This window comes from Perna viridis, chromosome 8 (genome assembly GCF_037379345.1).
Source record: "Perna viridis isolate PV_CMFRI_1.1 ecotype Kerala chromosome 8, ASM3737934v1, whole genome shotgun sequence".
Lineage (NCBI taxonomy): Eukaryota > Metazoa > Mollusca > Bivalvia > Mytilida > Mytilidae > Perna > Perna viridis.
Genome location: NC_142452.1, coordinates 34,211,451 through 34,237,760, shown reverse-complemented (window position 1 = coordinate 34,237,760; position 26,310 = coordinate 34,211,451). Strand labels below are relative to the sequence as shown.

Below are 26,310 nucleotides of genomic sequence, written 5' to 3'. Positions count from 1 at the left end.
ATAATTTCCTCAAAGAGTAATGAAGGAACCGAGATTATATTTGAAACCAAAAGAATGTTATTCGGGGATAAAAACAAGACATGAAAAACTGACAAATACAACAAATAAAAAAATAAAATAGTAAAAATAATACATTCAAAGTAACAAAAGTAAATCAGCATCTCGGACTCCACTAAAAACTGGTAGGGTAAACGTCCTCTACTTTTCGAGAAACCCCCGGCGAGCTGCTCATAAAAAGTCAAGTCTGGAGTAGACAGATGAAAAGAAAACCTCTGACACGTTGAACAAATCAGCCAGTTTTCATGTTGCAGATGGATATACCGTAACGATTCAGGAGTTAATGATGACGACCATAAAACTTCTGCAGTGATGCCTTAATCTTGTAGAAACATAAGACTGTTCCAGAAGCCTAATTGTAGGAAGTCTAGTACGATACAAAATTCTGCATAGTTACGAAACAATCTGGCACAACGTATAATATGTGATATGAAAATTTCATAAACAGATGCTAAAGGGATATTGCAACAGATAAAAAGAAAGTTAACAATACGGGATGACAATTAATTGATCGCGTTTGTTGTATAGATTGTACAATACATTTCCTTTGCCAACGATCTCTAAGTCTATGTCATGATATGAGGCTGACTTTACAGCATCTGTAGTATCCTTTATCTCAAAATCTTTGAGGTAGATGCGATGTATAAAATCCTCGAAACTAGGATTGTTTAACGATAACTAAATTTTGTGTAATTCAAATAGATAAAAGAGGATAGATCCTTTAACTTCACATTTATTGACGATTTTCTCTTCATTAATAATCCTTAATTTTGCAAATGACTTCCGTTTTATATGCAACCGAGCCAGAAATTAATAAGACTCTTGACAGTTTTTTCCGCGTCATATTTAGGCCTTCGCCTCGAATTTGAAGACAACGCGACGATTTTGATTTGAAAATTATATATTTTATTTTCTTGTGCAGTAATATACCAGTTTCCCTGCATATGGTGTTTAATTTCTCAGTTGTTAATTTATTTCAGAGCTAGAAGAAACTATTCTGACTTCTTAGGACGCCATTTTTCCTTAGGTATAGGAGTTTTGACCATATTATAAGATTTATTTCCGATAACCATGTCTTATTGAAACGAGTTCCGTTTTTTGACAAACATATTATAGATGATGGATTTTGATAACGTCTATAAATTTATTTTATTTTGCCATCTGTCATACGGACTTTCCTTTTAGACTATTCCTTTGCATGACTACTTAGATTTTATCAGTTCGGTAATTTTGTTAATACCCTTGTTTTGTTTTGTTTTTGTTTGTTTGGTACGAACATTTTTCTAGCAGAATATCAAGGCAGACTTATATGAGTCAACGACGTCGTAGCTACAGTTGCAATAGAGGATTGGCGTTATACCCTTTTAAGCATTAGTTTTTGTAAAAATCAGACGGGAGATAATCCATGTATGCCCAAAACCCGCCAAATCCAGTTTTATTTCTTGTTCAGAAAAATTACGGATCATATAACCAGTCTTAGTTTTTCGTTTGATTGTTGCACTTTGGAGATAAATATTTTGTAGACTGTACATGAAATTGGCACTTTGCAAGAATAATCGTTCTTTGTTTTGTTAGATTTGATTGATTTTTTTTTTTTGGGGGGGGGAGGGGTAAATATATGACTTTCGCAAAAGGTTAGATCTGTAAATAGAAATGAATATTATTACATAAAGATATAGAATATATTGACTGAACAAGTGTCGTTTGTTTGGTGGTTTTTTCTACACTATACATCATTTTACCATCGATAGTGTCTGAATGTTACGTGGACTGTTACTTAAAATTTCTGTGTAAGTTGAAACGTTTGAAAAATACTATCAGCAACATCGAAGCTATGGGAAACTATCAACAAAATACATGCAGATAAAAAAATCTGTAGAGTGGTAGAAAGTATACAGACTACACATGACAGGTCCTCATATCGGATCCTCGATGAGAAATGACCATTGAACGTTTTTACTAACTGTTACATTACTTTTAATGAAACATGCAGCTACATATTTATTTCTTTATCATTATAAGTAACACACAAAAATGACAATTCTACTAAATTGGTAGTGATTTTTTTCATAAAATGTGTATCTAAGTGATATTTTGAATGAAGTTAAACCGGATACTTGAAAAGTTCAGTTGCTGTAATCAATTACATTTCATGTATTAAGTGCTCGTCCTCGCACTGCATCATCTATTATCTTAACATGCCACACCTTAAAAACAATTAAAATCTTACAGAATAATAGATGTAATATTGCAGAGCCATTTATGACAATTCAATTCTTATATGTTTTATTTTTGTATATTATAAGAAGAATCATGCTGTCGATTTTATAAACAGAAAGCGATATTGTTTCGTCGCGACATAAATTTCTCCAGACCATTTCTGAGTTATCATATTGTATACCTGAATACCTGAAATAGACTCAATATAATTGAAATAGACTTGGCTGAACAACTTAATAATAGTACAGGGATACCGGTTTGTCCACATGTCTTAACGTAATGAACGTGCCCTTCGCTCCGGAAAATTATAGTTGCATTGAACCCTGAACTAGGCCTAATTCCTAAAGGCGGTCTCAAATTTGAATCTACAGCACACAATATCATGACGAACTAAATTCAAATGAATTCATGTAACAATCTCAAGAAAATATCTGTCCGTATCTGTTATAAAGGTCAGTGATGTTAATAGATAGAGAACGAGTCGTATGTTTTGGTTATAAATTGTAAATTACCAACGTGGTTTTATTTGTAGCAACGTCTGAATATTGCTTTTTTTTCTTCTTGTTTTTCTTTTCATCTCAAACATAGTTAAGCAATAAGGCTTTCTTGTTTAAGTGTGCTTAGGTATCTCTAGTTATTGAGTTATATGAGATATTCAACTTAATTTCATGGTCACCCAACCAGGAAATATTTTACATGTGCATCGATATGGTAGTTCATTGTTTCATTAGTGCATTTGTCCTTTCGTAGGTGGAAATATGTGTATAATTATATTTACTGTGAACTCTATTTCCATATTGCTTGAAAAAAAAACAAATATCAATACCTACGTTTGTTAAGTCTTTATAAAATAAACATCCATGGCAATTCTACTTTTTTTGTTTCATGATAATACATCTCAATTAATCACGAATCAACGAATTTGTCAATTTTTAACAAATAAGTGAATTAAGTTTGAAAAAAAATAAGAAACATAGTTCAAATCATTTGATTTGGTCAAAACAAAAACCGTCAAGGCCTATTTACCATATGTAAATAATACATCACTGAATTGGTGTGTTTTTCTTCCAGCAATGAAGAAAATATAATTTTGTTGATACATATATGTTACCCATACACCAAACAGTTTGTCTGAAAATATGCTCAAGATATTTTTTGATGTTACCGGAAAATATATTTGAAAGTAAAATATCAACAGCCACTATAACAAACAAATTGATATAAGTACTAGGGGACTTTCGACAAGAAATAAGAGTCACTCTAAACTCTAAATAAGTTCTCAATGCCTTTCCACTGTACAACATTGTACGAATTAATTACAGAATACACCAAAGTACATAAAAAGATCAACTCATAGCAAGTACCGACCGAAAGTCCATGAGAGCTATTGTCATCAAATATCATTCGTCGTGCTATTTTTTATCTGAAACGCAGTCTGTTTGGCAAGGATGAAATTCTGCCTAACAATAAACTCTCCTTGTTGCCTCTTCTACTATTCTGTAAATGAGAAGTCTTAGGACTTACCTTAAATGTATTGAATTCAAAAACAATATAAAAATTCATATAAGCAAAGGTAAATAGCAGGATTATCTACTTGTTCAACTGAAGAGTTGTCGTATTGTGTCATCAGTGAAGGAGGGCAACACAAGCTCCTCACTCGTGGTAAACCATATGTAGATATTCAAGAACTTCAAGTACTTTCGTTTCTTGTCATTATAAAGTACTTACCCTTCGATAAATTGATAAATTAAAAACCCCTTGAAAAGAAATAATCAACAAACATTCAACTACAAGAATGACAATTCTTACAAATTTGTTGTATAAAAGAGTAATCAATGGAACAAGATTCGAGCAGGAAATCAGAAGAATCTATTCCGTGGATGATGACTAGACAGGGAACAATATACCAAAAGGCATGAAGTTAGCAAAGTAACTTGTACAAGAAAAAGTAAATGAACAACCCGGATTCTAATAAAAATTGGAAGCAAGGACCAGGTTCCCCTGCAGGATAAGCATCCTTGCTCTCTAGAAACACCTACCGAGTGGCTCATAAAATTTCAAGTCCGGTGTAGACAAAAGAGGAAAGAAAAACTATGACACGGTGAACAAATCACTTCTAATATTGCAGATGGATACACCGTGACGATCCGTGAGTTCATGATGATGACCATAAAACTTCTGTAGTGATGACTTTTATCTTGTGGCAACATAACCCTGTTCCAGAAGCTTAATTGTAAGAAGTCTAGCGCGATACAAAAAGTCTGTGTAGTTACGGCAAGCTCTGGCATAACGTATTTGTTTTGATATGAACACTCTATACGCAGGTGCTGAAGGGATGTTGCCACAGATGAAAGGGAAGTTGATTACTCTGAATGAAAAGTCATCAAGTTTGTCTTAAAGTTTGGTCAATAGTACAAAAATATAACAGCACTTGAAGGTTATTAATCAAAAAGTGTTGCTCAGGTAGTTTGATTTATGAAATATTGTCTATAAAACACATTCTTGCAAACCCGATAGATTTATCAACTTCGCTTAACCACAATGTTTTCGTAAAGGATCATGAATTTCAAATCATTGTTTATTCCTCGAACCTTGTTTTCAAAGAAACAGATATTCGGCCCTAATCGCAACCCTACGTAAAACCTAAGTCATTTTCAAGTATTGCACTACTTATATTTTTAATCCTGTTCAGTACTTGCCTTTAATTCTCCAAATTCAGTCCGAGTTGCTCATTTACTTTTGTTACTTTGTATGTATGATTTTAGATACTTTATGTTCTTTGTTGTGTGTGTCTGTTTTCCATGTCTGGTCTGTCCCTGGATTACATTCTTTTCATTACCGCTATAACCTTGGTTCCCTTGATTACTCTGTCTACAGTCAGTAGGTTTTGGTCATTAGTGAGTCGTCTTCGTGTCGTTATTTGACTTTTCACCAAATTTTTATCTGTTCGTGTTTGGATTCGACGTTTTGCCGAATTTACTACCCACCAAACATTACAATTTATTGCCTCAATGAAGTAACTTTTTAGACACTAAGTGAAAGTGCGTAAATCATGCAATACGGTTATTTGTTACATAAAGTTATTAATAAGGTTTAGATGCCCATTTTTCGAGAAATAAGATTTTTTTCATCCTCTACCGGAAGAGGGTGTGTTAATGACTTTGCTCTTGTACCTATTCCGTGGCTGGATATTTTATTTTGCGTTTTAGTCTATACGTGATACTTAATCAAATAAAATGCTCTGACTTACGCAGGTCTGGCTATGATAAATGTTAAAATTCTGAATTGAAGTAATTTTTTCTGCCTTTTATTCTTTTTGAAATCGTTGGCCCTGTGTTGTTTTTTTCTTGCACGATTTATTTGTGACATTAAGTTCAAGATCATTTCCAAATTGTCTGCTGCGCTTGCAGTATAATACTTGATTGGAAATGAATGATTTCGCCTTAATAGCAGTGTTGGTCATTTATGTGTCTTTGTGTAGTTATTTGACTTTTTAGCGTATTTTGAAGGAGAGTCATCGTTTTGTTATCATGGATTTAATTACTCTTGTTGTTGTGGCCTTTCACAGATTATTTAAAGGTGTGTTTACACTTATTGAAGACCTTTGATGATCTCTGTAAGTATTTACTATTTCATAGTGGTTATTAGATGGTGCATTTGTTCTATTTTACCAGATCTGTTCTTTTTTTCCATCCTTAGAAAGGTAAAACATGACGTTTTTATGGATTTGTCTATGGTAATTATTCAGTACTTGAAAACCATAATAAATAGAATTAACTTTCAGTTGTTGATATACGAAATTGTCCATTCCATGAATACTGAAGGACGATATTTTGTTACAGTTATTGCCTTTGAAGGCATATAAAAGATAAGTTTTGTTTCTGAAATTACTAGCCGACATCATTAAACTGCAAAAGAATTAAACCAAATATCAATTGATGAAATGATCGTAATGATAAAACATACGAAAGTATCAATAGGGTCAAAGAAAAATGACGATATCTTGCCATAATTATTGTCCTAATAGATGTAATATTATGAGATGAAATGCATTATTTAGTCCATATTAAGAAAGAAACATAATAAATAATGAGAACTTTTTGTCATTTGATTGCCATATAACTTTCTACGAGGCCTTGGTTTGTGATAGTGTAGATATGCGCCTAATTTGTGTATCTATCTATCGATTATTCATTTTCTCAATAAATAAACATGTAATAAAAAAAACTGCTATTGGCAATCATTCGACGGGTTAGACCATAACTAGAGTATACCCTTCAAATCAAGCTTAGTGTTTCAAACTTTTTGTTTGCTTTCAAAATGTTACAAATAAAAGGTAACAACAAAATTTCTGTACACTTATTCGATCCATTATGTAGTCAGGTCCAAAACAAATCTGACAAAACAGATATTTCATCACTTGAGTAGATAGTACCGCAATGTTCCCGACTTGGTACAGGCTTTCCAAACGAACTGGTGACTTAAATGTAGGTTTTACATCTCGCCTTACCCTCTCTTACAAAATACAGAACGAACTTAGTGTCTGTTTGTCTGAACTGTGATATTATACTACTATTTTGATCATGTAAATTGTCTAAAGTTTAATAATTGCAATACTTTGTCAATTTAAAGCATTGTCGTAAGAAAAGTGCAAATACTGAATAATTTATTCAGTAACTGTTTTATGTATAACACTCCTACTACGTTGTTTACATTGTACTTTTGTATGTGCATCCAACTCCGTATTTCAACTTTTGGTCCTCAAGTTGTTACTTAAGTATTTGTTTGGTCTGCTTTGGACCATCACTACCTAATACAGGTACATGTATACATAGAAATACTGTGCATTTGTGTTTTGTTAATACATATAATGAGGATACGACTTAATTGCAAGTTCAATTTGAGTGTTGTACGTACTTCTGTGGCATTGTTTTGTTACGGGACATCGAAAATCATATTTTTCTTCTTCGGAAAATGCAAACATGTAACACCATCTTTTTCAATTTATTATTTTGTATATCCATATAAAATATACCAGTTGTAACCAAGCATGTATTAAAAAAAGAAAACAACTAATGATACAATATAAAATGAATATATCACTCAAACATAGATATTTTAAAGGATGGTTTATTCAAGCACTACTCTTAGGATAGTTAGGAAGCAGTCTGGTAAATGGCGATGTATTGACTTACTATTTTCATTTATTCAAAACAATAATGAACAGTTTGAATTGCATAATCCCAAATTACTAAACTTAATTATTATATAGAAAGCAGTGTTTTATCGAATATTCCCAGGTGTGATAAATTTCCATAGATCACAATGTGAAATAAATTCGATAATTTCACTTTCGGACTTTCCTCCGCAAAACATCAGAACTTTTATATCAATCCGCCTTTTATAGCATTTAAAATCCATGTTAAAAATATTGATAAATTATGGAGAAAATCTATATCACTACTCGTGTCAAGAATGCTAAAGAATTTAACTCGTGCGTGGAACAAGTTCTGCACACTCGTTAAATCTAGGTGTTCTTCGGCACTCGTGATAACATTTGGTTATTCACACTTCTTTATTAATTATTGTTTTAATATTATGATATCATTTGTGCTTCATTTACATCCTTGCAATATTGGTCTGTGTACAAAACAAATATCATCTATAGCATGGGTGTTTTTCCTTTTTTCTATGTAGAGTAGTACTTGAATGTACAATTATTTATAAAAGCACATATGTTCAATATTGCGATATGTAATAACATTTTCAAAAATGTATATAAGTCATAAGTCATAAGCAAAGTAATAAGGTTATTAGCAACCTTGATAAGTGATGATGTGTAAGAGTAATTAAGGGAACCAAGGTTCAAGCAGAAATCAAAAGAATGTAATCCAGGGACAAATACCAGACATCTAAAACAGACACATACAACAAATGACATATAATAAAAGAAACTAAAACATACAAAGTAACAAAATAAAATGAGCAACTCGGACTCCACTAAAGACTGAGATCATGGACCAGGTGCACCGGTAGGGTAAGCATCCTCTGCCTTCTGGAAACACCCGTTGAGTTGCTCATAAAAAGTCAACTTCAGGGTAGACGAAAGAGGAAAGGAAAACTATAGCACGTTGAACATATCAGATTGCACAGTGCACATAGATACACTGTAACGGTTAATCTTCATTAAAACTTCATGTTCCAATGGCAAATAAAAAAAGAAAAATATTGCACGATTCAAATACTTTTATGGTAAAGATGTAAACAATAAAAAAGCAATTCGCAATTCGCAATTACCTAATCTAGTTTAGCCGAAATCTTTTCAAGAAGGTCAAAATGATTCACAAAATGTAAAATGTTTGTATCCAAACAAGTATTAGTATTGCAATTAGGCCTATATCATAAATACTTTATGCTTGTATAAAAACACACAGATATACTTTCACAGCGTATACAAACATTCAATAATGAGATAAAAATGTTAACAATATCACAGATAAAAAAAGCACTATGCTACTCACACTGAAAACATACCTGTTGCCCAAAATTGCATTTTTCATAAAAATGTACTAGTACATGTATATATAGATACATAAAGTATAACATTTGAGATCTCTCTCTGCAACTTTTATATATATCACATAGTTCATCGATTATCAATGTACCTATAAATATTTCATAGTTTCCCAAAAGGGTAGAGGTTGACAAGCTGGTTTTGAATTATTGTTAAACTAAAACTTTAAAAAAAAATGCATTACCGTAAGAACGGAAAAAAAGAATATTCACAGTTCAACTCAATGGCACTTATGTCTAGCGCCAACTTTGTCTTCATTTATTATCACATGACCGATTATATCAATATACAGCTCGGAAAAATATTACACAAATAAAGCACATGTATGGTTGGTTATAAAGTGAACAACGACAATCGTGGTGATCAATCAATTGTTGTGATCAATTGTAAATAAACAGACATGTCAAATTTGTCAATATTGGTAGGGTAAAAAGCTTTTGACAAAGGCTACATATATTTTACATAATATAAATTATAAATATAAATAACAACACACACAAAAAAACTGTAAACAAAACCAAACCATAAAAATTGCACCAAGGAATTCGAATGGAAATCAAGAGTATATAATCTAAGAATAACTACAAGACAGGGAAATAGACACCCACAACAACTATACTTACAAACAACAACAAAAATAACACGTGCAAAAATACAAAAGCAGATGAGCAGCCCGGACTCCACGGATGACTGGGAGCATGGACTATGTGTATCAGTAGGGTACTTTTCTTGAAACATCTTGCCGAGTTGCTCATACAATGTCATATCCGTGGTAGAAGAAAGGAAAACTGTAACATTGTAAACAAATCGGTAAATCATAGGACAGATAGATACATCATAATGATCCACGAGGGTATGATGACGACCACAAATATTTTGTATTAACGACTTTAAGAAGTCAAGCATGGTTTGAGAAATATGTATAAAGCGGCAAAATAACTAGAAATATCACATAATGTACGATTATGTCACTATTCCCCTTTAAAAGTGGTTGTGGATAGTAAATAGTGATAAGATTGCCCAACTGTCTATTCCATCAAAGTGTGTATCCTCTTTTCCTTCTAAACAACTAAGCAGATATTTTTTTAATGAAGCCTTCAAGGAAATAATATGTGCTATTTTGATATCTTGTTCAAATTAATTAATTCGTGTTTGTGCTTGTTTGTATTTCTTTTATAAGAAAAAAAAAATAAAATATAAAACTAGTAAAGAATCTGAACTACATTGATTGTCTTTTCAAATAGCTACCTAGGCCCTGAAACATGCCAATCAGCAAATCACTGCAAAAACCCGTGTTGCTGTTCATACATATAAGCTATGACTTTTGTCATAGACATATATGATATTTGAATGTTCTACTCCGACTGTAAGCGCACAAGTTTCACACACACATTTCCTGAATCATCACTAACACTAACTAAAACACTGCCTTGGAATTTTGCGGTTGATGAAGGATTCTTGGGGGTATCATGTAGCAGTTTCGCACTCCAACAAAGACTGGACATGACATGTAAAGCTTAGAACGAGTTTCTCCAGTACTACCTGCCGCGGTACAAAAGTGTAATCAAGGGAACAAGGGTTATAGCGATAATCAAAAAAAATGTAATCCAGGGACAAGGATCATACATGGAAAACAGACATACACTACAAAGAACATAAGGCAACTAAAATCATACATACATGTACAAGGCAACAAAAAACACCCGCCGAGTTGATCATAGAAAGTCAAGTCCGGGGTAGACAAACGAGGAAAGGAAAACTATGACCATTGATTAATCAGATTTTTTGGTGCAGATGGATACAGAATGAAAACAGTTCACGTTAGTTTCATGCTGTCATGAGATTGATGTTAAATACATTATTCAAACATTCCTATTATTTGTAAGTTATGTCCCTTACCATAGTTCTACCTCATTAACTATTGTCTAAAGTAATTTATAGGAACTATGCGACAGATTTTTTAAAGACAATAGTAAAAAAAATCGTTCAAACGTCGACATTGAACAGAACAAGTCATTACAGTACCCATTAACGCCAATTTGATGATATATACAAAGTAGCATATGCTTGGTCTGTAGTTTTGTGTATGTTTGAAAATTAAGGTTCCGCAAAACCTGTTAATATCTAGCATCCAACATAACAATTTTTTTTTCTGTTATGCATGAAAAGTGTAAATAAAATACAGCTAGCAACAACAATGCAGGTTCCATAAATGACATTTTTAACAATAACAGTATTTATATTTCAATTCAATTTGTTTTAATCAAAAAATGTGTACAAAACCAAAATAAACTATATTTACGCGATAAAACTTGATATTCATAAAATGTTCTTGGTATACATAATTTTCTCTAACAAGAGCTATAAAGAGGGACTACATTTATTTAATATATAAAAGGCACTGTTTTGGCTTGATTTGCATCCGCAAATTTAAAAGATATCTATCACATTATTTAATTATAACACAAATAAACAAAATCCAAAAAGATACAAAATGTATGTATGTTTAAAGGATTCAAAATGAGTGATAGTTGAATTATGCAAAAATCAACACAGATTAGTTCATTTCAACACCGTATCAAACGAGCCTCAGCGAGTTTATTATGATTTGAAATTAGGTAACGCAAGCTGATATTTTGCTTTTTTAAAATGTCATGTGTTTGAATACAAAATTAGATATTGTTTACCGAATAATCTTCATTCTCTATATTATTCTGAATCAAACGTACAGCCACAGTGGAATCTCCCGTATTTTCTGGACCTTTTTTATAGTTAAATTCTGTCTCTAGAAAAAGATTTTTATATTATTGATAAATAGAATAAACAGTGTGAAAATATTGATGTATCAAGATGTTATTCTACTCATTTTTGGAGAAGTAAGCTTCATTTTCATAGAACATCTTTAAAGCTTGAGTTAGGGGTCCAATTGATGCCGCAAGCACATAGATCAATATTTATTCAACACTAACAACATGAAACGATATTTTAATTGCTTGTTTCAACAAAAAGCTCCCAGGAGCCTGTATCGTTCACCTGGTTATTTTTTTCCTTTCAAGGGCAATTAACATATCAAGGAGATATCCAACAATTTTGATTCCGTATGCCTTATAATAAGGACATTTTCAGCAATTGAAAGTTTCTTTCTATCTATCATACCTTTCAAGATATTGGCTGAAAACTGTAAAGAAAAACCTTTCAAGTGCCTTATAATAGTGATTATTTCTGCAATTAAAAAAATTGGCTTAAACAAACGTTTTTTTAGGGTGTATGAGAAAAATATCTGACTGACCCCTTTGGTCTATTTAGTAACAGTGGCAACGTTTTTTTTAACAGATCAAAAATCTCCACATCCGTTCTATTTATGATACTCCAAGGAACATTAATACCAAGTTGGTTCAAATTGGTCAAGTAGTGTCAGAGGAGGAGAGTTTTGAAAAACTGTTAGCGATGACGGACGACGACGACGATGGAAGCGAAATGATGACAATAGCTCGCCTTACCTTTGGTGAGCTAAAATATATTCAGCAAATAATTGCGTCATATTACAAGAGATATTTGTTTTAAATGTAAACAAATATACTGAATTTTTTCCAACAGAATTTTAATTATCTCTTGTATACGTATACTATTAATTTGGAGAACAAAATGATCTTATAATTAATCATATTTAGATTTAACTAATCATAGAACTTCTTTCTTAGCAGAAAACATATTTCTAAGAGGTAAGAGGATGTCCATGTTAGGCGGTGGCAGCAACAGAACAAAATGGAAATAGCTCTTCGTTTTGTTCCTTGTTCAGTTGCTTTGTTTGGGAATTTTGAATATATATTCTGGGTCATCCGCTTTTGATAAAAAAAATCCCTTTTCTTTCTGACATTATAATGAGTTTTACATTCCATTAGAACAAGGAAAATACAAAAATGCCCATTATATATATTGCACATTTCGATATGCGGTACACGTATTTCAATGAGAAATCTCCCATCAGCAGCATTAGAATCAAATATATAGTCAAAATCTTAATCCAAAAAAAACTTGTATATAAGCAGTACTCAAAATTAAAATTATCGGAATAGGAAGCCAAATCAATCACTGAGAGGATCTACCATGTGCATTCCAAGGAATGAAGTATAAAAAAATGGCATACAAATGACCCAGTGCCGCCCATACATCCATATATGTTCTAGTTAAATTAATTTATACCTTTACTTTGATTTTTGTTTTGACGATGTCTTGTATATAACAATATACAACAGAGCGTTATGAAAATGACCAATGGCGATAAAGCACCAACAACTATAAACCACCAGTTCACTGAAATAAAACGGCCAGATTTATTGCTCAAAATTGACGAGTTTAAAAATGCTTTATCCATAGAATTTTAAACAAATCAATTTAACAAGCACGAGATAATGTACTAAACGCAATGATATTGTGAACTAAAGTTTAATGTTAGGTTTCACGGTTCAAGATAAGAAACACATGCAATCAAAGATTTAACATGATATACGATAAACATTTCTAATGTTTAATTTTACGCTTCATGACTTTAACATTAATTTTTTCCTTTGACCACAGATTTTAAGTTTTAGCGCAAACAAGAAGGCTGTGTAACTTTCGCAAACTACAGAAAAATACTCAAGTTGATAGATGAAACTAGGATGCGTTGGGAGATATTACGTAAAATAAATACGAATGGAAATAAAAAACATGGAATCAACAGCATCACATTTCTCATTAAATCTGCAGTCCTACCACAAAACTTGTTACTCCCGTAGTTGTATTAACTCAATTTTGATCCTGAAAAATTCGAAAGATCTTTTGGAGACAATCAGTTCAAGACTATTATCAGAATATAATATCATTAAACCTATGATTTTCAACGCTGTATACTTCTATTCCCAATACTCACTTAAAATCCCGACTGAAAAACGTTATACATAGTGGGGGTTTTTTTTCAAAAAAGTTGGTACACCTAGATATAACTTATAGTCCTTGGTAGAGATTATCTCATACTTTGTAAGTAAATTCCAAATCATCTTCCAAATACATAGAAGAAGGTGTTAACAAAATGCTGGAATTTTAAATCGACAACATATTTGTCTAGTGTGGTGGACGCGTTTTTCAACAAACGGTCGGCATTCCAATGGGAACAAATTGTGCAACTCTACTTGCTGACCTATCCCTTCTCTCTTATGAGGCTGACTTTATAGCTGATCCGATCCGAAAGAAAGAATATCGTTTGGCTAAACCCTTTAATCTCAGTTTCCGCTATATAGATGACGTATTATCTTTAAACAATCCTAATTTCGGGGATTTGATACATCGCATCTACCTCAAAGATCTTGACATAAAGGATACTACAGACACTTTGAAGTCGGCCTCATATCTTGATATACACTTAGAAATCGATGGTAAAGGAAAACTATTTACCAAACTTTACGTGAAACGTGATGACTTTTCATCTGCGCCATGATAACTGGTTTTATTCAATGTGTCACAGCTTTCCTTTCCTCGTTTGTCAACCCCGGAATTGAGCAACTCGGCGGATGTTTCTAGAAAAGCAGATAACGCTTACTCTAACCGTGCACCTAGTCCATGTTCCCAGTTTTTAGTGATGTCCGAGTTGCTAATTTGCTTTTGTTACTTTGTATGTATGATCTTAGTTACTTCATGTTATTGTTGTGTATGTATGTTTTCCATGTCTGGTCTTTCTCCTTGGAATACATTCTTTTGAATTCTGCTTTGTGTCTAAACCTTGGTTCCTTTGATTATTAGTTATCAGTTAAAAAGGAGTTTTTAAATTTAAATCATTATTTTGCTATAAGTATCTGCCTTAATGTTAATTGTTAAATAAAATTCAGATGTGAACATGTTAACCATTTTAGATTGATAACAGAGTTAGGTTATAATTATTCCTCAGTCGTTGATTTCTAAAGAAATTTACGCATCATATTTAGAAATTGAATTTAAAAGAACTTCCTACTTTCTTTTGATAGAATTAACTGCTTCAGATAAGTCTCAGTTGGGTGTTACAAAGATTATAGAGAGTAAATGCAGTGCAAAATTATCATATCGATAATTTTTCAAGGTTGAACAGTTCTTTGAAAATCTAATAATTGCCAGTCCGAATAGAGAAAACAACTATATGTTAGAAGTAGGTATTTCGATATTTAGGTTTTATTTAGTTCAAGTTCTACAAATAGCTTTCACATTTAAAGACAAGTCTGCGGAAAATCGACATGAAATGTTGAAAAAAGACATACCATTGGTTGTATTGTGGTCTGTGTGAAGAATTGTCGATGTTGAAGAAGTTTCTGAAAATAAAACGAATTACGTAATTAGGGGAGTTTCAAGCAACACAAAGAGTAATCAAGGGAACCACGGTTACAGCACCCATGTATACTTTCTATCCTGTATTTTTTTATATATGCTTGAAAACTAATTCCTCGGTTAACGTCAGAAGGATATCTATCTGCATAAGAAAATATTAATTTTTGTCATGTGTATGCTGGAAACTATCGCTAATGCCTTTCTTACCAGATGAGCTTGGAGAATATAATGTCGAAATTTCTTTCCCAGATCTAGTTATCTTTTTTGTCTTCAATCTTTTTAGTCCTACAATATATGAACTACTAGTAGTAATACATTTGTATCAACACTGGTTGTCTAAGCGTCATTTTAAGTGGGCACAACGTGATTTAGATCAGACAATTTGTATATCCAAATGCACAGCGTTAACCATCATCGAAACAAAAATAAATAACTTCTATAGTTTAGATATGATTAAATTATAAACTAGATATATATTTCTTTTGTATGAAATAAATTCATTAACTATATATTTGTTTATCCCAGTGCTTATATAATTCAGAGAACGAACTTGCTCCAAATGAATCGTCAAAAATTATGTACTCATTTACACATAAAGTCCTGAAAACATCTTTATATGGCACAGTACTTTACAAAAATGAATTCACTGCTAGCTTTTTTAGGTATTTGCTTTTGATATGTACATTTGTTGAACTTTCAGTTGTACACATTGCACAATTTTGCAATCATAAAACACAAACTCTGTGTAAAAGTATGTGACTGTACATAAGAAAATGGTGCTTTTACCAACAAAATACTGATCTAATTTTAACAAACTTTTCTACAAAAACAAAAATACGTAATTATGCATAACAAAATATCATTTACCATAAAGAGATGTGCAAATTGCTGGTTTCAGGTCAAATTCCTACAATTTTTTTTGAAACTTGAATTCAAGTCACGATATTACTTGTTTTGGAGATTTTGTATTCAAGAAGATACATATGAACAAACAGACGGGCAGAGTTTAATTAACTCACTCATATGACATTCACGATTTGGAGCCCTTATGATGGATAACAAATATAATTAAATTGTGCACTTGAAGACTGCAAGTGTAAGTGAGAACTTTTTGTATTGATTTAAAACCTCGTAAAATAGTCAGAGAGAGAGAGAGAGAGAGGGTAGGGGGGGTTGAAAAATTCCCAATGATGTTAGAACAGTCAAATTTGCGATGCACATTTTTGGTCGTTCCCTCATCGGGACTCGTACTGTTGTGACATCTATGGCAACACCGCCTGCACAAAGTCCATCGCCCTAGACCACTCGGCCAGCTTGGCTGTATAAAAAGATAGCTTTCGCTGGCCGGGTCATTCCTCCTCGTAGGATTAATCTAGGGCTGTAACTTAGTACACGATGTATGATAGTACGGGACAGTTCATTTAGATGTTAATATGTAGGATAGAGGACCAAATTAATGATGCATGTCACAACAAGAGGTCGGGGGAGCTGGACTTTGTGCAGGCGGTGTTGCCATAGATGTCACAGCAGTACGAGTTCGAGTCCTCCGGAGGGAACGAACAAAAATTTGCATCACTAATTTGACAGTTCTAACATTGTTAGGAATTTTTCAGACCTTTCTATACGTTTGTATGTCTTCCCTGTAAGGTTTGGTCTCCATTTATATTTTTTCCTTATTTATTGTTGTGGGTTTGGAGATAAAACCCTTTGACAAAATCTTCAAAAGTCACCAAATAGATAGATTAAATAAAAAGTAAATAAAACAATGAAAAGCTTTAATTGTCAGCTTCGAATATTATAAGATTTAATGAACAATGTAGTTTTGACAATTGAATATGAATAAATATCGACTGCCGGTTTGAGATCCAGGATTCCAACAAGTACATTTACGGTAATTACAGAGTTTTCGTTCTGCGAGTTACATTGTTCCATTTCCGGTTCACCGGTAAAAAACAATGAAGTACATAGATGACTTCTGGCAGAAGCGAAGAGTAGAACGTTATAAAAGACTACCATTGAACAAAATGTAGATCATTATATGTTATATAAACGGGTAAAAGCACTGCCGTCAAGCGAAATTCCTACGCAAACCAAGTAACGCTCATGAAAGCACGGACAAGTTCGCGGAATAAAATATTGCGGGAAATATCAGAATGACAAACGAACTAAGTAATGATCGTTGAAAGTAAAGCACACTACGTTTATGTTTGGAGATTTCACTTAAAATACATGTCTCGTGCCATGTATTTACTAGCGACATAATATGTTCATGTTGAAGTGCGATCCCTGAATAGAGGCAAAACATTACAATACATCATAAACATCAATTTAAATAATAATACATTTCATAAATAACCATATACTTAGTACATGAGATTAAAAAAAACTTGTCACTCACCTCCATTGACCAGCTGTAAAGAAGAATGTACTGTAAAATCCGTTTGTTGTGATTCATCAAAAAAATGCATGGTACATGTAAATGTTGTATTTTCGCTATAATTGGCTGGATAGTTGAAATAGCGAGTGAAATTGTTTCCGCGATCCGAACATGTGCAATCTGTTGGCTTGCATACCCCAGTTTCATGGTAACATACCATTTCCGAAACCGACCCCACAAAATCAATAACGGCTTCATTTACTAAGAACTCAACAAGGTTTCCATCTGGAACTTGACATGTGGAACATGAAATGCTGATCCTTTTATTTTCCTTAGTAGTGACTATTTCTCCATGAATTTCAACATTGGTTGATTCGATGCTTCCTACAAGATGAATTTAATTTATGATTATATCCGCGCAAAAAATAGGTTCCCTAGTTTAGTTAACGTTTCCTGTGGATCCGTGTAATTGAAGTTTCATACACGTTGATATTGCATGAATTTAAAAATCTTTTTAATCATAGACACAGAAAATATATTAGATTGACATTTTCACAAAAGTGTTCTGTTTGATGTCCTGCCTTATTTGAAACTATTCACTTGCATTTCTTGAACTGTTTTCCATTAGATGGTAAGTTGAGGTGTGTAACGATAGGGCATGATTTGACTCTCAAACATAAACCGTCACTACCGGCGATCGAACCTTAAACTTGTCGACGATTTCATTGTCAAACAAAAAACAAACAAACCATACAAATGACTATCTGAACCTTTTTCTACTAGAACGCAGGGAGGTCAGCCACAAATTACGAAATCGTTAAAAACAGAAATGAAATCAAACTCAAATTGTGCCTCCTTCTAACTACAAGACGAGCAATAAGATTCTAATATTTGTTTAGGTAGTTGACTACGAATACTAATAAGTTTCTGCTTTAATTAATACCACAAATTGTACTTCCACCTAAAAGTAAACCTAGCACTAATAGAAGAATTGTCGAAAGAGAACAAATGTGAGGTTAAAAAGTAGTATTTTTTTTATATCCCAGACATATTAAATCTAATTAAAAAAAATTCACAAATACATTTCCAATACTTTTGTCTACTTTTTGTACCTATGATTTTGACTATGATTTTATTCTCATAAACTATGGCATAGTTACAGAGATAATAACATATATACGAAATACAGACACGAATGCATGAGTGGAAATACGTGTACATAAATACAGTTACCTACCAGGAGAATTTATGACAGTAGGTATATATTTAATAAATCTACATATTTTTTTCTAGTTTAGCTAAATTATGGCATGAGAACAAATGATTTAACTTCAAAATATTATTTATTTGCCAATAACGACAGGAAAGATATTCCTTCCTTTCATTTCGAAAATAATTGCATGATAGTATCCGTCCTTTGTTGGCAAACATATCGCTTCTCATTTTGTTGAATGATGAGACTGTAAAGGAAACGAGATCTTGAAAATTCCATAAAGGTTACTTGTAGTGTATGTGGCCCATGGACCACGTATCATTATTTTTTATCATTTTACTTTTTTAACATTTTTGATAAGTTTTACCGTTCAAATATGAAACATAGGTCGCTTTGGTTGTTGCTCCATGCTCACATGTCCATTTACCATCTAACACGGTTGATTCGTTCGGTATTTCAATCACAACTGTTCCTATATTATAGTCTTGGTATATTTCACCGTGCTGTCCGGTAAATCTACAAGAAGGGGTCGCACTGTTGTCATAGGTAGCTATAGCTCTTCCTGATGGATGGCGTATGGTTACAGGGAGGTCAAATGTATCTACTGTACAAATAAGTTGTAATTCATACTTTCGTATTTTGGCTGTGAAACAGGACTCCCCTTGAGCTGCAATAAGTTGAAATACAAAAATAAGGATGGTAAAGGAGATCAGGTTGCTGATCAAAGTCCTCTGTACTCCTTATTTATATACTAAGTCATGGTTTGTGGCTCTAACGATTAAAGAAAAATTAGTAGAAAGCAATTCTGAACTAGTCACATTTTCAAAATAAAAGAATACAGATAAGAAACTACAATTAACATAGAAATTATTAGAAGACAAGCTGCATTTCAACTTTCTCGTCGAGCGGTTTCAATTGACAATGTTCTTTCTATCGGTCATTTTACGTAAGGAATAATGGATTCGTACCTGGAACTAAGATGAGGAAATATTTAGTCGCTACAAGGAACAATATAACCATTTTCACATTCACATTCTTCTCTTATTTGTTCTATGAAAAGACGGAAATAAACAAATACAACAAATAATCCAGATTTAATTGAAATTTCCCTCTACTGACAATACAAAAAAAAATACAAAACAGCACTCCTTTTATTATGACAACGTTATAAGATAATACAACACATTGACAAATTTCTCGGCAATGTTTTATTTTTTGTTGTTGTTGTTGTGTGTATGTCCCTGTCTTTTCTTTATCTTTGGCATATATTCTTTTGATTATAGCTCAAAATGTGGGGTTTTCTTAGATAATCTTTCTTCAAAAAATGTAGGCAATCTGAGCACTTGTTTGTTTTGGGGTTGTTAAATAGAAAATATAATTATTATCCTCATTATTCATTATTCATTTGAATCTAATGTAATTTTTTGATCGTTTTATTAATTATCCAATCAATGTTTTTAAATCAATGATCTTTACCTGACAACAGCTACTATGTAAGGGTTGATAATTGAAACAGTATAAAGCTTGTTCAATTTGTAAATTCAATTTAAATTGTCCCAACTGAAATTAACAGATTTAGCCCGTAAGTATACAGTTTACTAAATATTATGCAATTTCTAATTGAATCGGTCTTTTCAATTCTTTTTTCAGGGCCGAATACGATATATACCGAACAAAAATCCTCTGGAATAACCATTATTCACGGTTTTAAAAGATTTCGATAATTTATGGCAGATTTGTATAGCATCTAATAAATCTATAGGCGTCATAAGTCTAACCGTGAAAGCAAAACCATTATTGTGTTATAAATAAAGTATAAATCATAATGTATGAGTATTCAATGTCATGTATAACAAGCAAATTGGTCTATAAATAACACTTTGAATTTGCCACGTATGGTAAAGATGACTATTTGGTTTACACTGTTGATAACATAATACAGTCATAATTTCTAAAAAGAGCAAACATACTTTTTACCATGAACACTGATTTATTCAACGGGCCATGGTTTTCCTTCCCTCGTTTGTCTACCCCGGACTTGACTTTTTATGAGCAACTCGGCGGGTGTTTCTAGCATCTAATAAATCTATAGGCGTCATAAGTCTAACCGTGAAAGCAAAACCATTATTGTGTTATAAATAAAGTATAAATCATAATGTATGAGTATTCAATGTCATGTATAACAAGCAAATTGGTCTATAAATAACACTTTGAATTTGACACGTATGGTAAAGATGACTATTTGGTTTACACTGTTGATAACATAATACAGTCATAATTTCTAAAAAGAGCAAACATACTTTTTACCATGAACACTGATTTATTCAACGGGCCATGGTTTTCCTTCCCTCGTTTGTCTACCCCGGACTTGACTTTTTATGAGCAACTCGGCGGGTGTTTCTAGCATCTAATAAATCTATAGGCGTCATAAGTCTAACCGTGAAAGCAAAACCATTATTGTGTTATAAATAAAGTATAAATCATAATGTATGAGTATTCAATGTCATGTATAACAAGCAAATTGGTCTATAAATAACACTTTGAATTTGACACGTATGGTAAAGATGACTATTTGGTTTACACTGTTGATAACATAATACGGCCATAATTTCTAAAAAGAGCAAACATACTTTTTACCATGAAAACTGATTTATTCAACGGGCCATAGTTTTCCTTCCCTCGTTTGTCTACCCCGGACTTGACTTTTTATGAGCAACTCGGCGGGTGTTTCTAGAAAAGCAGAGGACGCTTACTCTACCGGTGCACCTGGTTCGCCTGTCTAACTAGTGATGTAAAATTTTCTAATTTGCAAGATTAATCAAGTGAAGCAAGGTTATAGCTGTAAACAAATGAGAATGTAATCCAGGGACAAAGACCAGACATGGGAAACATACATACACAACCAAGATTAAAGTAACTAAAATCAATCGTGAGCAACTCGGACTCCACTAAAAACTGGGAGCATGGACCAGGTGTACCGTTAGAGTAAGCGTCCTCTGCTTTTCTAGAAACACCCGCCGAGTTGCTCATAAAAAGTCAAGTCCGGGGTAGACAAAAGAGGAAAGAAAAACTATGACACGTTGAACAAATCAGTTTTTATAGCGCAGATGAATACACCGTAACAATCCCTGAGTTCATGATGACGACCATAAAACTTCTGTAGTGATGACTTCAATCTTGTAGCAACATAACCCTGCTCCAGAAGCCTATTTTTTTAGAATTCTAGCACGATACAAAAAGTCTGCGTAGTTTCGGCAAGCTCCGGCATAACGAATAAGTTTTGATATGAACACCCACTACCTAGGTGCTCATTAAGTATCAAATTGTTTGGCAAATACACAACATAATAAACAAAGACCGATTACAGGATTAAAATCTCAAATTTTGAGTATTCAAAACTTTGATATTTGAGACCAGATTTTTGTTCTGTAAAGTCTATTTAAAAGATTTTTTTCATTTATTGCAAGCACTTATTAACTACAGTTAAGTCTATGCTTGCTATAATCAAAACAATAAAATTCAAGGAGAAGAAAGGGATAGTAGACACACAGACAAAGAACATGAAATAATCAAAATCCATGTACAAAGAAACAAAAGTAAACGAGAATCCCAGGCTTAACTAAAACTTGGAGCATAGACCAGGTCCACGGTAGGGTTCCCGGTCTCTGTTTATCTAGAAACATCCGACATGTTGCTTATACAAACCTGTTATTTAGTTAAGAAATCGGACCTCATAGATACACCATAACAATTCACGAATTGATGATTACGACCATAACATTTTTGAAGTGATAGCTTTGATATTGTAGCAGCATACCCCTGTTCCAGAAGCCTAATTTTATTAAGTCTAGCATGGTCGTATAAGTCCACACAAAGGACTATTTGTTGTTGATCAAATATTCCAGTATTTTGAAATCTTTGTCAAAACGTTAGCTATACAATGACTTGGAAACGTTTTTAATGATATTGAGAATTTTAAATAAGTACTACGTATTTGTATCAATGTTCTACATCGTGTTTTAGAGTAACACTATGAATATTTCAACTGAGTATGGTGAAAAGTAATGCAAAGTCTTCACCTTACTTCTGCCCAATACACCCTGTGGGCAACTTGCTGTTTCTGTAACAAAAACTTTTTTTTTAACTAGTGATATTAAACCCTAAGTTAAACCTTCTACATGCAGAGTCAGGTTTTCTGTCGGAGTTTCCCATCCCTAAAACAAATGACACTGCTAAGGCAACCCATCATACCCGGATTTAATTGATTTACTTTCATAGCCTATGGTTCAAAAATCTAATCGCAAATTTGATTTTATTGTATTCAGATGAAAATACTAAAAGAATACTAGTATACATTTTTTGAAAGTTTTAGAATCCACATCGTTCGGCAAACTCTGGCATAACGTATGAGTTGTGATATGAACACCAGATACGCATGTGCTAAAGGGATGTTGCCACAGAGGAAAGGAAAGTTGACAATTCTGTTTGGTTAATCATTTTCCTTCACCGTCGATTTCTATGTGAAGGTCAAGAGGTGAGGCTGACTTCACAGTGTCTGTAGTATCCTTTAAAAACTAGGAACCACTATAAGGTCGTAAGTTGGAAAAACAATTGCAAGAGGCAAAGCTACTAGAATAAGGCAATAATGTAGATTTTTTGAAAGTTTGAGACTCTCTGTCATGACATGTATGAAGAAGGCTTGAACACAATACGTGCTACATGCATCTTGTACTACCAAAAGAAAAGTTGTGAGGAGTTTTTAAAAGTGTTTTAGTTCTGAACATGACAGATACATAAAAAATGAATACATTTGTGAAGATATTTATGAAGCTTTAGTATCCAATAGATTGTAAATAACTTGTAAATCATCCAAACATAGATATACAATAGACAGGGCAAGTAAGCAGAGAGTGTTTTTTTTTAGATAAGATATGTATTTGTTTCTAAACAAACAAAATTATAAATAAAAGTTTTAACTGTTGACGAAATAGAATATTCAAATAATGATATGCATTTTCTTTTATTTCCTTACCTGTCACAAGACACTTAGTAATAATGGGATGTCATGCAACATTATCATGCAGATATCGTTATCGTGTATTTTTTCCTCCTTTCATGGCAGAATATTTTATTGCAATCTCGTTCTACTTAATACCGGGTCCTCAATGTATTTGTGTACATTTAATAATTTCTTTTTTATCACATATATGTATGTTTTAAATAGCTGGTTATGTAACATTTTATTTCATTACATTACTTAAATAGGAAATCCACGATTACGAATGTTCAATATCGTATGGAACACTTGTTCTTTTGATAATTTAATATGCGCCTGTGGCTGAGCGCTGTGTGACTATACACATCCCGGTAAATCTAATTACAGATTTAAAATATTACTCACAAACAAGCAAAATAGAGTTAAACAACAATAAAGATGTACAAAACTAAGATGCACCTGGTCCATGCTCCCATTTTTAGTGGAGTCCGAGTTGCTCATTTACCTTTGTTACTTTGTATGTATGATTTTAGTTACTTCATGTTCTTTGTTGTGTATGTTTGTTTTAAATATCAAAATGGATATCATAAGACAAAATAATATGCCTTTTTATTTTACTGAATTATGCTAGTAATAAACAACTATGTACAAGGTATTAATGTAATTGTAAAATACAACTACTCTTAACAAAATTCATTTCAACATTGAAATAACAAAGTTGGTCCCAAATAACTATCTATAAGATATGAGCCAGTTGAAAATATAAAAGCAGGAAAAATGTGAGTCATTTTCTATATTATGATATAAGTATAGGGAAAGCAACTTTGCATGCCATACTTGAAAATGGCAGACTATGACAATGAGAATAATGTAGTTTGATTACCGCTATAACCTTGGATCCCTTGATTATTCTTCATCTAAAACAAATTTCCCTGCTTTCATTTCATATTCAAGAGGTGAATGAATTCAACCAAATTGTTATTTACGTACAAATACCGGTGCGTACGTAAGTTTTGAACAAATAGCTTTATTTTCTGAAATTACATCGTTAAAATCAGTCCAATATGGTATTGGCTGACTTTCTATTTATAAAGACTTCACTTCAAGGGTAGATTTAAGATGTCACTTTTCAAAACGCGCAATAAAACCCAAACTAGATGAGATAATTTTTCCCTATAGAGTGAGAACACAACAGAATAGGGGAGTACCCATTTACTTGTCTAGTTGGTTCAGCTTACTCTCTCTCGTTTTTTTTTTTTATTATTATCATTATTTTTTTATTTATTTATTTTTTTATTTATTTATTTATTTATTTTTACTAATATAGAACTTAAATTTTGTTTTCTGGAATAGGATATGAAGCAAGAACGATGATATAGAATGTCAAAGATGATGTCTCTTAAACTGTGGACCGATAGTCACTCTTGTAAAATCAAGGAAGCTATATCATCTATTCAAATTTCCAGAGCACAAATTAATATTTTTACTTCTTTATAAAAAAAAAACGCTGGAGTTTTAGTTTGGCATATTATCCATTCTACCCATTCTTATTATACTTCGCTGCGTTTGGAAGAGCTTGGTCATAGTTTAATTGGACTGCCAAGGTCTGCCATTTCAAAGATTCAAACATAAAAAAGTCATCTCAATAATACTTGTGTCTTGATGAATGTCTTAGGAATAATACATCTAATTCAAGATCAAGAAATATTAAGTAAAAATAATAAAGTTGAAGATTATAAATGACTAATGACATTTTATTATTATACAACTAAACGGCGAATCCTAACCCGATATTTCATAAAAATGATGAAAACAACATTTTGAAAACTCAAAAGCCTACTTATTAAACAAGTTCAAGATTTAAACCCGATACAAGAAATCGAACGCGCCTTGATTAACATGTTCTTTAGTGTATTTTCTTCTGATAATTGCTCACTTAACTACTTATGATTTTAAAATGCAATGTAAACCAACAATTCATTACTTATTTTTTTTAAATAGCGGATTGTTTTCAACAAATTGAAAAGTACGAATCAAACATTCCTACAATGTATAAACTCCGGTAACAAGTAGGAATATATTCTGGCAATTAACTGTTAATACCCTTGGTCACGTACTATAAAAATAACGACTTTATTTTCTGAAAATGTCTTAAAATGAACTTTAATGATATATCCTTGGCAAATTTGAAAACGTTCTAGTTGTGTGTTTGGTGGGTACATTATACTCTTAAAATAACGTCTTTCCCCGGGTTGACCCCTCCACTATTAGAGAAAGTTAAATACCTACAGAATTATATACATGAACTCTTTTTAAAACTACGAACCACTACAATTATAAAATCCGATACTTCCGTTTTGATACATGGACATATATACTACTTTTTCAATTATAATCATTCACAATATCAATATTTTATACTGAATTTGCTTACATGACGTGAAAATTCAAAGTTCAATAAACTTGCGCAGTTAAGCTGATATTGTTGTAATGTAAACATTCTTACGACGCCGGGTAAATATTAACGAGTAGATGTTAAG

At 32.4% G+C, this 26,310-nt stretch overlaps 2 protein-coding genes across 4 annotated transcripts in view; one reads left to right on the top strand and one right to left on the bottom strand.

Moving 5' to 3' along the window:
- Positions 1-7,267: 7,267 nt before the first annotated feature.
- Positions 7,268-26,195, bottom strand: LOC148610327 (uncharacterized). 3 transcript variants are annotated; one of them, XM_088542780.1, is made up of 8 exons: positions 26,060-26,195; positions 19,743-19,824; positions 19,142-19,441; positions 17,583-17,945; positions 15,392-15,469; positions 15,118-15,168; positions 13,055-13,165; positions 7,268-11,636 (listed from the first exon to the last, which is right to left on the bottom strand). In XM_088542780.1, the coding sequence occupies exons 2-8, from the start codon at positions 19,792-19,794 to the stop codon at positions 11,524-11,526; spliced, it is 1,068 nt and encodes a 355-aa protein (XP_088398906.1). In that variant the 5' UTR covers positions 19,795-19,824; positions 26,060-26,195; the 3' UTR covers positions 7,268-11,523. The 3 variants fall into 3 exon arrangements, with proteins under 3 accessions (XP_088398906.1, XP_088398907.1, XP_088398908.1); XM_088542781.1 differs by lacking the exon at positions 26,060-26,195 and adding an exon at positions 23,807-23,947; XM_088542782.1 differs by lacking the exon at positions 13,055-13,165.
- LOC148610326 (uncharacterized) overlaps positions 26,190-26,310 on the top strand; it is a 4,304-nt gene continuing 4,183 nt past the window's right edge. The window contains exon 1 of the mRNA XM_088542783.1: positions 26,190-26,284. The gene's annotated coding sequence lies outside the window, so the exon portion shown is untranslated. The remainder of the gene's footprint in view (positions 26,285-26,310) is intronic.